Source organism: Leptonychotes weddellii, chromosome 15 (assembly GCF_054177405.1).
Source record: "Leptonychotes weddellii isolate Sample4059 chromosome 15, ASM5417740v2, whole genome shotgun sequence".
Lineage (NCBI taxonomy): Eukaryota > Metazoa > Chordata > Mammalia > Carnivora > Phocidae > Leptonychotes > Leptonychotes weddellii.
This window is the reverse complement of record NC_138383.1, coordinates 41,146,660-41,158,943: the sequence shown is the minus strand read 5'-3', so window position 1 is coordinate 41,158,943 and position 12,284 is coordinate 41,146,660. Positions and strand designations below refer to the sequence as shown.

The 12,284-nt window shown below is 57.7% G+C and overlaps 1 protein-coding gene across 9 annotated transcripts in view; it reads right to left on the bottom strand.

The window, feature by feature from the left end:
- MPRIP (myosin phosphatase Rho interacting protein) overlaps window positions 1–12,284 on the bottom strand; it is a 574,668-nt gene that overhangs the window by 484,539 nt on the left and 77,845 nt on the right. For all 9 annotated transcript variants that reach the window (XM_081805592.1, XM_081805587.1, XM_081805591.1 and 6 more), the window contains exons 4-5: window positions 9,376–9,527; window positions 4,299–4,383 (exon numbers count right to left, since the gene is read on the bottom strand). In XM_081805592.1, coding sequence (XP_081661718.1) covers window positions 4,299–4,383; window positions 9,376–9,527 — 237 coding nt within the window. The remainder of the gene's footprint in view (window positions 1–4,298; window positions 4,384–9,375; window positions 9,528–12,284) is intronic.

The following is a 12,284-nucleotide window of genomic DNA, read 5'->3' as shown; positions in this document are numbered from 1 at the left end:
CCTACTTTTGTATCTTTGGGGTAAATACCCAGTAGTGCAATTGCTGGATCATATGGTAGCTCTATTTTCAACTTTTTGAGGAACCTCCATACTGTTTTCCAGAGTGGCTGCACCAGCTTGCATTCCCACCAACAGTGTAGGAGGGTTCCCCTTTCTCCGCATCCCCGCCAACATCTGTCGTTTCCTGACTTGTTAATTTAAGCCATTCTGACTGGTGTGAGGTGGTATCTCATTGAGGTTTTGATTTGGATTTCCCTGATGCCGAGCGATATTGAGCACTTTTTCATGTGCACACAGACCCAGTATTAACCAGCAGGTTCTCTGACAGCCACTGAGCATGGACTATGTGCTGGGCTCTGGTTCATCACTGCACCATCCTGTCCTCCCCAGCACACCTCGCAGGGGAGGTTGCCTGGGCCGAGAGGATGGCATACCCAGGCTTACAAGGACAGTAAGGGCCAGAGTGGGGGTTCAAGCCTTCCACCACCAGGCACCCTCGGGAGTGGCAGGAGGGTGGGGGAGTGCTTTGGATGAGCAGCCTAAAGGACCCACTGAGAAGCCATGGCACCAGGTATCCCAATGGGAAAAGACAGGCATTTTATCAGGTCCAAAGCTTTCCCTAGCTTTGCAAGGAGTCCAGGCCTCATGAGACGGGATAAAGACAGGAAGGCTCTTCCCACAGACCCAGGACACAGCCGACTGCCCATATGGTCAGAGCCGCCAACAGACCTGGCTCCCAGGCTGGAGATTCCCTACAGCTCTGACCCACCTTGCAAGAAGGGGACTTCTTGGAATAAAATGGCAATGGTTTCAGACAGTTTCCTGAGGGCTCCAACAGAATCAGGCTCTAATGATCTAAGGAGAGCTGGCCCCAGGGCCACCTGTCCCTCCAGTCAGCATACTGCCCTCAATCCATGTTCCAGGAACGCTTCCCTCAAGCAGAAGTCACTCCAGGTCCCCCTGCCATGGCCCCTTCCAACAACTGAGTCTTCTGTTCAAAGGCCAGAAGCCAGAGGCTGGGCATGCTCTGGTGGGCTCAGGGCAGAGCTGGGATTCCTCCTACAGAGCTGAGTGGGGTGATGTGAAGACTGGCCTCGGTGAATCTGTCCCCTCTGTGGAAGACCGGCTGCACCAAGGGTAGGTAGAGGTTGCCAGAAAGGGCCAAAGAAGAGGCAGGTGGCTGTGCTTCTGAGGGAAGCAGCCCTGGCTGCCAGAGCCCTTAGCCCCACACCGTGGGTGAAGTGCCCATGGCATATACACACCCCTCTCTGGTGCTTGGATGACTCCCACGGTGAGGGGGTGGGCTGGCAGGGATCCCCAAGAGGCAGGGGACATTCTAGGCCTGAGATCCAAGGGGCCATGACAGGGAGCTTGGGAAACAAATACATTTCTCAGCACCACATGGCTACAGACCCACCATCTGGCCCCGGGCCTCCCAACCTGCGCAAGGCTGGCTGCATCCGTAGATCCCTCTCCGTGCTCCCCACTTCTGGAGAACTCGTCCCAGAGAAGGAGGGCCCTGAATGGCAGCCAAGGTCCATAGGCAGTTCTCTTTGTCTCCTTCGGAGGCTCTGCCTTCTACGGCCTCTATGCCAGGCCTTATCGTGTGAGTGGAGACAGAGGGGCAGTCTGGCGGCAGGAACAAAGGCACGCTGGCTTCCAGGAGAGGGGGTGGGTGGGTGATACAGGGAAGCCTGATCTGGGTAAAGTTGCTTCTCTTCTCCAAAGCAGATGTATGGTGAGTAAGACTTGGCACAGGCACTATGTGACACTGCCTCTGCTCCCCACACGGTCACCACTGTGGCTGGGAGGGGGCTGGGGTTCACAACGACACAGACCACGGGTGCCCGCGGGAGAGGAAGGAGGAAGAAGTACCAGGTCCCCTATGTGCTAGTCCCTGAAGGGTCAGGATACCTGCACTGCTCAGGGCAATCAATGCTTCCATGCTATGATGAGGTCTGTGCTGTTTATCTGGTTGCTCAGAAAGGGTTTTCAAAGCAGGGAGGAAAGAGGACACAGGGCAGGAAGGCAGGCCCGGGCCAAGCGGCCTCTGTGGCCTCTGCATGCTAGCTAAGCAGGCATGCTCTCTAGAGGGGGTGTATAGAAAGCCTTCCTTTCTACTTCCCGGACACAGTAGCTGAGCAGGGGCCCAACGAGAAGGAGGGACAGGACCTGGAGTGGGTGTAGCAGCAGGCACCCAAGCAGAAAACATGACGCTGGAGAAGAGGGAGCAACTCACGACACATGTGTGGGCCTGAGAAGAACAGTATACTGGACCAGGAGGGACACTGGTCCTGGCATGCCTCTGCTCACACTGAAGTCTGTTGTTTTACAGGTCTCTGAAGAAAGGCCGAGAAGTAAGGGCCAAGAGCCTGGGGGCATGGGGAGACGGGAGGAACCAGCATTCCAGAGCTCCACCTAATGAACCAAGCCTCCCAACCCACACACCTGGCAGGGGAGACATGCGACCCCTGGCCTTGCCAGAGTCCCAGATTTGGAATTTGGGGAGAGGGTGGTAAGCTCTCCATCCTCCCTATCCTAGGCATATCCAGAGTGGATTATTACTCCTTCTCTCTAGGCATCTCAGTATCAGGAAAAGTCTTTCCTCTTGGGGTGAACAGGGGCGAAGCAGCAGCTCCTGGAACCCACACCTCTCAGGCCTCAGAGGCTCTGGCCAGGGCCAGCCCGTCTCCTTGCTGCCTTGGGCTCTGCTGGGACCCCAGCCACCAGCCTAGAGGCTATCTGCTCCCCCTGCAGCCTGATCCTCTTCCTCCCTCAGGGCCTGCTTGGGTCTCTCTCTGATGCTCTCAGAAAACCGCTCAATGAGTGTACTCTCCATGGCCGGAACTCCCAACTGCTGGAGACATCCCTGTTCGAGTGGGACCCTGTGGGCTCTGCTGCCTGAGCTGCCGGAGGGCAGGGTACAGCACAGCAATACTTCCCGATCCCCACTGGTTTTATCTGAAACTCTCTCAGGCCACAGAGGGATGAGGCCAGATACGGGGTCTTGGGTTCCTGCCTCTACAGGGGCCCCCAAGGCTTTCGGCTTCCCTCCCTGCTCCATTTGGGGCACCCAAACACCTTCAGCTTCAGGCTGTGGGAGGCCTGCCCAGAGATCCCCCACTCCTCTCTGGAGAGACCCTGCATGACCTCATGAGACTGAGTCACAGGGAGATGGGCCCCAGATAAAAGTTCACAGCTTCCAGAAACCAGTGGAATCAAATGTGATGTTCTTGGGAGCAAGGGACAGAAGGAAGAGAGTCCTGCCAGGCTGACTTCTGCCGGGCACAGAAGGAATGAGCAGAGCAGGCGGGGACAGAGCCCTTTGAGAAGCACTCAAAGAAGTGGGTGATCTCCCCACCCTGTGATCCCGTGAAGAAGTGAAGCTCGGCCATGGCCAGCTGTTATCTGGAGGGAGGGGACAGGGCAGGCAGGAGGGACACAACCAAATGCCCTGGTCTGGGCTGAACGTGTCTACTGCACATGCACTTGCCTGATTTGGAGGCAGGAGCTCTGCTCCAGCACTGCTTCCAAGGCATCACTATAGAAACGCAGAACTAGCCTAAACGCTGTTATTCTGTAAAGCCCATTCCGTAAAGCAGTTCACGGAGGCTCAGAAACGTTAATTCGATCCACCGGGGCCCCAGGAGCGTGAGGAGCATGGCAGGAAGGTGCAGAGCCCTTCTGGGTGCCCGTGTCCCCGCAGACAAGGAGGAAAGTGGACTTTGGGGAAGGACTGGACCTGGTGGGACCTATCCAAGCCACCTCTCAACTCTGGTCAAATGGGAGTTAGGGCAGGGGCACAAAAGTCCCGTTTTTTCCATTTATGGTCAAACCCGGAGCAGGAACAGGATCCGCTGAGAGCTCCTCACTCAGCCAGGACACGCTAGAACCCTCCCTGCCTGCACGAGGCTATGCATGTACAGCAAGCAGCCCCTCCAAGCACGCCCTGTGCTCCCCAGCAGCTAGCAGCACAGCCAGGGAAGGGACACATGCTGGAATACCGCTGCTGGGTGCCGGCTCACTCACTGGAAACCTCCGGGGGCGGCCCCAGAGCATATGAGTAAAGCCACCCTATCCTGTGAAGGGTCCTGCCCTGTGGCTTGGCGAGGAGCATGCAGGTTATAGCCCACAGACCGCTGGAGGGAAGGAGAGACCATGCAGGGCTGAGGACCACTTCAGCCCCATCTGGATTCTTTTTCTCACCCCCAATTTTAGGCTGGGTTCTGAAGTCTTCTAACCTCCTGGGGAGCTCTCACTTCATCCCAGCTCCATTGATGGGACACCACTGTGCCTACCTGTGGTGTGGGAGGCTCCACCTTCCGCTTCTTCTTTTGGTTTTGCTTATTGGTCCTGGGATAGACCATGAGCATCTCTAGCCATCTGGGGAAAGAAGAGGAGAGAGCACTGGATCAGACCTCTGCGCTCAGGGACTAGGAACCTTATTGGGTGGTCTAGGCTCCAGGCCCAATGCTTCCTACTTGGGGGCGCCCACCCAGTGGCCAGGTCTCTGGGTAGCTGAGCAGGGCAGAGCATGACCCAGATTTGTGCCTGCCACCACTGGGGAAGTGCCAACAGTGCAGCCCAGGACAAGCACAGGCTGTGCTGGGACCAGGCCCAGATGCTGACCCCACAATGACCATAGTGCAGGTGGAGAGGGCCCGGTGGCCGGCCCAGGCATGCAGAGTGCTTGACTGCTGGAGTGGCAGGCCTGACCACAGGCCTCAGAGTGCAGAGCACATCATGGTTTCCATCACTGACCCCATCTTCGGGGCTTAGACCTGGCTTTAAAATTGTCCTCCCACAGTAGATTTGGCTAATGCACAGATGGGCTGCTACTGGGTATCATTTAGGGCTCTGGAGGCAGGAAATCAGCAGTTGTGCTACCAAAGTTCTCTGTGACGGGTCACTTCCGGGGCCAGACCCATGCATTCACCTCTGGGTCCCACCTGCACACTGAGGGCTCTGGGCACCTTGGCTTTGGGGAAGGCCCAGCAGAGCTGCCCAGGCCCACATGTTGGAAGATCCACTCTGGACCAGGAGCAGGGAAGGCAGTAGGGGAGTGTGGGAAGAGCAGCAGGTGACAGCAGGAGGCTTGATACAGATCTGGCTCTGCCACCCTCTAACCACGACCCTGGGTGGCTTCCTGCCCCTGTGGGCTTCAGTCTCCTCATCTCTGAAAGCAGGGGGTGGATGAAGCCATGACATGTCCACTGCTTGCCTCACTCGAGCTTCATTAACATCTGGGAGGGTTGGATGAGGGGGACAGGAGGAGTGGAAGACAGGAGGGGCCTGGTGGTGAAGGATGCTCTGTCCAGAGCAGAAGGTACTGCAGGAGCCTCTGGTCCCCTTGTCCCCAGAACATGAGGGTCGGCGGCGGCAGCGGCGGCGGCGGCTGAGCTGCAACGTGAGGCAGCGCCCGCACGGCCCGCACCCTGGCTGGAGGCTGCGGGTACCACCAGCATTCAAGCCCGCGTCAGGAAGAAGCACTCACGTCTTTAACTCTCAGAGGTGCTTCTTTAATTTGGGGTGGAGGGAGGGAGGGAGATCGGTCCCAGTCAGTGACCTTCTAGGACAGCCTCAGGAGGGTATGTTGGTTGTGCTGTTGCAAGCTGGCAGCTGGGGAAGTGGGCTTGGGTGTGGGGGATCACAGCATGTGGGCCGAGCCCCGCTCAGCTTTGAGCAGGTCATTCAGTATCTGCTGAGACCACGAACCACTGCCGGCACCACAGAGACCTGAGGCCCAGGCCCTATGGGTCAGTCCTCTGTGGGCTGGCCCCAAAGCAAGAAAAGAGGCATGACTGTGTCTGCAAGGCCGGCAGATGAGCAGACTCTCAGGGCCTCACTCATGTCATCTGAGTGAGGCCCTGAGATTGCGGGGTTAAAAGACTTGTTTTCCAGCCTGCCGCAGGGGCTGACACCAGCAAGCTGTGTCCCCTTAGCGCTTTACTGAGGAGAGACTGCTTCACAAAGTCACCTTGTCCTCCGGGGCCCCAGGAGCACGGGGAGCGTGACAGGCAGGTGCACACTGGCCCAGCTGCTGTTCGCGGCGACACGGACAAGCCTGCAGGACAGGGCCCCGAGGGAAGAGATCTGGGCCGCCGCTGCACTACTGACTGAACGGAGCCCGCTGAGGGCTCCGGCCCGGAGAGGGCTGGAGACTCGGGGGCTGAGCACAGGCAGGGGCGGGCTGGGGCTGGCCTGGGACAGATGACGGAATGTGTCCCCTGCACTCGGATTTCTCACGGAAGCCCAGCAGGAAGCGTATAACGTCATTTGGATGTGTTACCATAAAAAATACACCCAGGGAAGAGAGGTGAGGGGCGAATATGGACACGGGATCCGTGGTGGAAGTGAGTGCCAGGACATGGTGGGGTGGGGTCCCCAGCTCTGATGGCAGAGCCAGGATGAGTGAGACCAAGGTGGGCAGAACTGAGAGGCAGGGGCACAGAGAAGGGGGAAAGCTTCCCCCCGCCACCAACTCCTGCTTACATCCCACCTCCTCTAAAAGAGCTGCGCTAAGTTGTGCCCCAAACATCCTGAAGGCCCGTCCTGGCACGAGAGCGCTGAGAAAGAGAACTGCCAACTCTCTCCGCCCAGCTCTGGGAGAGATGCCTCAGGCAGCCCAGGGGCCTCTGTTCAGAGAAGACACCAGAAAGAAGTCTGGATGGACTGTCTCCAACTACCCCTGCTCTAAGTCAGCCCAGAGGAAGACTGTACCTCATTAGGGAGCTGGGTACTTACCCCCACCTCGGGGTCTAAGAGCCCACAGGTAAGATTACCTGGCAAAGGAACTGTGCCAGGTGGTGAGGACACCAAGGGAGGCATCTGTCCACAAAGGCGCGAGGCAGAGGAGGGAGAGAAGATGGAGGCAGAAGTCTGTACCCAGGGCACACTACCCCACCTGACTCCCTAAAGGAGGTCTAGTGTACCAGTGGGTGGTGAAGACAAGCTGCTGCTGGGGGCCACTGGAGGGGCTGCAGGGACCCAGGGACAGGTTGTCATGGTGCAAACCCTGCCTATTGGGCAGGGATTAGCTAGGCCCAGCCCCAGGATGAGGACAGGGAAAAGTGCTGGGTATGCCCCTGAGCCACCGCACAAACCTGGATGGCCCAGCCTACATGTGGGACCCAGAAAACACACACATCTGGTATCTTGGTCCACCAATGACCTTGTCTACTCAAGCTGCACAGGAAAGGCAGTCCCCCGCCTCTGTACATGCAGTGACCTTAGGAGAGGGGATCAGGACGGGCGGTCTGTGGCAGGTGCCTGATGGTAGGATTTGGGCCCCCCGACAGAGGCACTGTCAGCTGTCGGTTTCCTCATGCCCTGTGGCAGACCATGACATCACTGACCTGGTCCCCCAGCTCACACATGCCCCAGCCTGTCCTGGGAACCCTGGACACCCCTTCCCGTCCCTCGTGCTAATCGGGATCCTCCATGAGACCTAGCTCCCAAGGGGAGGGCAAGCTCTCCTCCAAGGACTCCCGCGGGGCAGTGGCAGCTCGGCACAGGCCTGCCTGCCAGACGGGGCCACGGCAGCAAGCAGGAGCTGGGAGGAGCAAGCAGTTCTGTGCTGCGCCTCGTGCCTGCAGTGCCTTGTTCAGGGTCCTTGCATTTCCACAGCTGCAGTCTCCCAACTGTAGAATGAGGAGCTCTGTAAAAGCCCTCTATATATTTTTTTTAAGTTTTATTTTTTAGTAATCTCTACACCCAATGTGGGGCTCGAACCCATGTTCCGGAAATCAAGAGTCCTATGCTTTTCTGACTGAGTCGGCCAGGCTCCCTGAGCCTCTGCACTCCTAAACCATATGGTTCTAGAATTAAGACCAGAGAGAGGGAGAGGCAAAGTGGTCCTGCTGTTCGCCCCTAGGATTTAAAAATGCAAACCTGCCTCTCTCCAAGGGAGAAGGACTCAGGGTGAGCTGGCACCCCCAGCAGAGGGTCCGCTGGTCACTCTGCAGGGCAGCTCTGGCCCTCGGCTCCAGCCTGACAGAGTGGATTTGAACTTCTGAACTCGGCAAAACCTGGGGACCTTCTGACCACTGTTCCCGCTTCCTCATACAGCAGCCTTGGCCTGAGATCCTGAAGCTCAGCCAGTGTTCAGAGTCTCTTTACTTGTTGAAACCAAAGGCCTTCACCTTCTAGTTCCCTCCACTCTGCACTATAATCATCAGCCCAGTATCCCTAGCTCCGCCCCCCCGCCCCAATTCACTTTCTCTCAAAGCTTTCTCAGCCTTAAAGGACCAATGGGATTCTCCAAGATCCAGCGCCCGAGCTCCTGGCCGGGCTTGCTGAGCCTGCTCTCGAGGCATGGACTGTGTGGCTAGGTCACACAGAGCTGGTAACAGGCGCCCCAGGAGCAGGGACTCCTGGAAGGCACACGCTGCGTGAGCTCAGGAGCACAGAGCTCTGCTCACCCGGACCGTCAGCTACCTGGAAAACTGGGCCCCCTTCTACCTCCCAGGGCTTCCCCTAAGCCTCCGACCAGGGCATGGCCAGGGCAGGGGTGTGACTCAAAGACTGTCTATTCTTTGCACCTGGACAAAGAAGGCAGTGCATACAGCGGAACTGGAGTGACTGCTGTGTGCAGGCCCTGAGAACGAGGAATGAAACACAGCCCCCGACCCTCAAGGACCTATTGCTGGCTACAGGAGGCCAGATGTGTACCCAGACAGAAAGAGCCAGCTGATGGTGCCAAGTGCCTCATGGGGGCAGGTTTCCTGGAAGAGTGGACATTCAGGCTGACTCAACAGCCTCAAGGAAGGAGGGGTCATTCCAGAGTGAAGGCAGGGTGACAGTGAAGGCACGGAGCTGGTGGGCAGCACGGGGATGTGTAGTGACAAGCAGCTCAGTGCTGAGGGACACAAGGGTGGTGGGGGTGAGGCTGGAGGGCTGGGAAGGGGCCTCCTGAGGCCAGCCAAGGAACTTGGACTTGACTCCCAGGTGATGGGGCTTCAGGCAGGAGGGAGGCAAGGTCAGATGGGTTCTGGGGACTGAAACCCTTGTGCTCGAGTGATACATGGGTGGAAGGGTCAGAATGGAGGTGGGGAGACCAATGAGAGGCCGAAGGAAGCCGAGGCAGCCCTGGAAGTGGGGCAGCGCCAGCAGAGGGAGGTCCCCAGGGAAATGGTACATGAGGAGAGTTATGTGCATGTGGGGATGACGCAAAGACAGGTGGAGGGTGAGGCCAGTTTCGGGCGTGGTGAGCGGGCACACGGTGGTGCTGTGAAGAGAGAGAGGGGCTCAGAAGAGGGGACACGCTTGGGGAAGAAAGTGATGGCGATATTGCCCAATTTGTGCCAAAGGGAACTGGTCCGAGAACCTGCTGGTAGGCAGGGGTGCTTCCTCCCAAAATGCCCGGGGCAGACTCACCCACTGATGATCTCCTTGGTTTCTGCCCGGATGAAATGCTCCTTCTCAGGGGTCAGAATGCACAGGGAGAACTTCTGGCCTGTCCGGCCCTCCCCATCTACCACGTCTGTGCACTGGTTCATGTTGATGGTGCCCTGAGGCAGGGTTGTGGGCTGCAAGAAGACGGGGCAGGGAGTTACGCAGAGGCCAGCACTCACGGGTCAGAGTAAGGCAACATGGACGGTCCCCATATCCCCAGGCCCTCCCGGCCCTTGTCCCTTCAACAGGCACCTGAACCTCTTGCAGCTGTGTGGATCCCCAATTACAACAGAGGCAAAGGGTGGTGGCTCTGCCTCGCCCCCACCCTCATGGCCCCACTTCGTCCCTACCCATCCCAGGGAGGAGAGGTGACAGGCCTGCTCTTCTCAGAGGACACCCAGCTGGACATTCCTTCCTAGCTGGAGAACAAGATCCCAGCTGGTACCGGGGGAAGGGAGAGAGACAGGAAGGGGACAGCTCCGTAAGGATAGCTGGGAGGACAGAGGCAGCCAAGAGTCTGGTCTCACAGGGGTTACTGATCCAAGAGAGCAGTGAGAAAAAGCTCCAGAGGAGATGGTTCCAAAATAGCAAGGTTATTTTTAGAGGCAAGGAGGGAGCCGGAGAGAAGCCGCATCCTGGAAGGCAGGCTGTGGGGCTGGCAGGCTGGAGCCACACATATATCATCAATGCTTTAAAGGTAGGCCAAGCCCGCTCAGGGCAGGTGACCCCCCGCCACCTTCCAGGACTGCCCGTGAGGCTGCTGGCCAGCGCCGGAACAACAAATAATAGCTTTTTTCCTTTTCTGACACTGTTAGACACTGAAATGAGGAAAAGAACCCCAAGAACAAGCAAAGAAGGCATTAAGAGATTCCTACTGGGGTGAGGGTCAGCAAGTAGGACCTTCCTAAAGATGATTTGTTAGCCCTGCATCCTCTGGCCTTTCACCCTCCCCCCAAACAGGAAGCACTTTTGGGCGGGAAATGAGGCTCCATGGCCGTCACCACACCAAGGGCAAAGAGCTCCTGGCCTGGAGTCAGGCAAGGCACTACCTTAATGCCCCTTTCTGGTGGCTCTCACAGGGAGGAAAGCCTTGGCCAGGACCCCCGGTGGTGTGGGGCACGAGGTGAGGAGGCTGCCCCCACTTTTGGGGCAGCTGCCAGCTTCCATACTGAGCACCCCCCCAAGGACTTGGCGCTTCCTTAGTTGGGTTCCTGACGAAACAGCAGGGGGAGAAAAAGCGAATGGTGGCCAGCTGGGGGTTGCTTTATCAGGTGCCTCCCTCCTAAAGCTCTGAGGGTAGGTCCTACCCCTGACCAGCTACAAGCTCCCTGTTGCCAGGCATGGGGAAGAGGCCTGGTCTGAAGGTCAGGATGCTGGGTCCGGTGTGGATGCCAAGCTCAGACCAACTATACCTGCTACTGGAAACCCTTCTTCATCTGTCAAATGAGAGGAAGCAGGAAGCTCCTGGACCCCCTCCAGCTCGAGCGCATATGAGCTTCCTGGTACTTTCCAGGCCAACGCACCAGCATTTCTGACGCACTGCCAGCTCCCTCCTCATCCGCTGGTGCCCAGCTACAGAAGCCGGACCAGAGGAGCGCTGCATTCCAGAGCCCTCACCCAGTACGGCTGCCGGCTCTCTGGTCCACCGGAGGGGGAAGAAGTAAGGTTCCCAGCTCCGAGAAGCCTTTCCTTATGGACTCTCTGGGCTCAGCTCAGAATGGAGGTGGCAGGGCAGGAGAGCCAGCTGTGAGCTCACGGGGAGGCCTGTGACTTCAGGTGGGGACCAGAGGAGGGGCCAGAGTCCCACTTCTGACAGTGGGCCACAAGCATACTAAGACTAGTGCTCTTCCTTAGTTCAGTAGCCTTGTAGTATCTCTCCTGGGCCCTCCTGGAGAGTCCTTGAGCTGGGAAAGGGGGCTTGGTGGGTTATCCTGCAACCAACCAAGGGGGGTTCTTCAGGAGCAGTGAGCAAGGGAGGCGGCCTGGGACCCGCCCACTGGTCTTCTGGCTGGGGAGACCCATAAGCATGTAGGGGTGAGTCCCCCTCCCCAGATGAGCGCTGCAGTTTCAAGAGCGCAGCCCTCCAACCCAGGGCAGGGCCCGCAGGATCCTTCTAGGCTTCCCCACCCCACCTTGTTCCAGTTCCAGCCCCTCTACTCTTCAGAATTTCTAATCCCAGGTCTTCTCTGATGTCATGCCACTGCCCCATCTGAACCCTCTTTGGGCGAACTAAGGGTGGTGACCTCTGCTCTCTCAGCTCAGCCTCCCCCACGCAGTAGCACACGCTCCCTGTTGGTACCGACAAGCCTCATGGGTTCTCTGGGGTGGGTCCTCTGGTACACGAAACAAGGACACTGATGCTGTGGACCACTGTGAGGATTAGGGCCATGAGCAGGATCACAGAGCTGAGAGGGGAGAGGGGACAGCAGAGGAGCTTTTCCAAGGTGACTTTTCCTCCTTTGTCCTTGACACGCCCCCTCCCCCCCATGCTTGGACTCATGGGTCACAGTTGCCAGTGTATGCCCACCTGTGACACATGGATGCGTGGACACGGTAAGTTATCTACTGTGCCACTGTGCCAATGCCTTATAAATTATAACACACACACAGGAAAGCTAAACGGGGACAATAAAACGCACCAACAGAGACTGTAATACTTTCTTCTCACTATACTCTCCAGTGGGCCATCTGAAGGCATGTGCTCGTCTTTAGAAACTACTGTTCCAGAGTTCGGGGTCAAGAAACTGCTCACCATTCCCTCAGGCACAGTAACTGTGTTTGCTGGACACATGGCCACCAGCTATTGACGAGATTTCCCAGCTAACCCTGCAGCTGAACGCGGTCACGGGACCTAGTCACCAACCATGCCCTAAGACTTCCGACAACCTCTC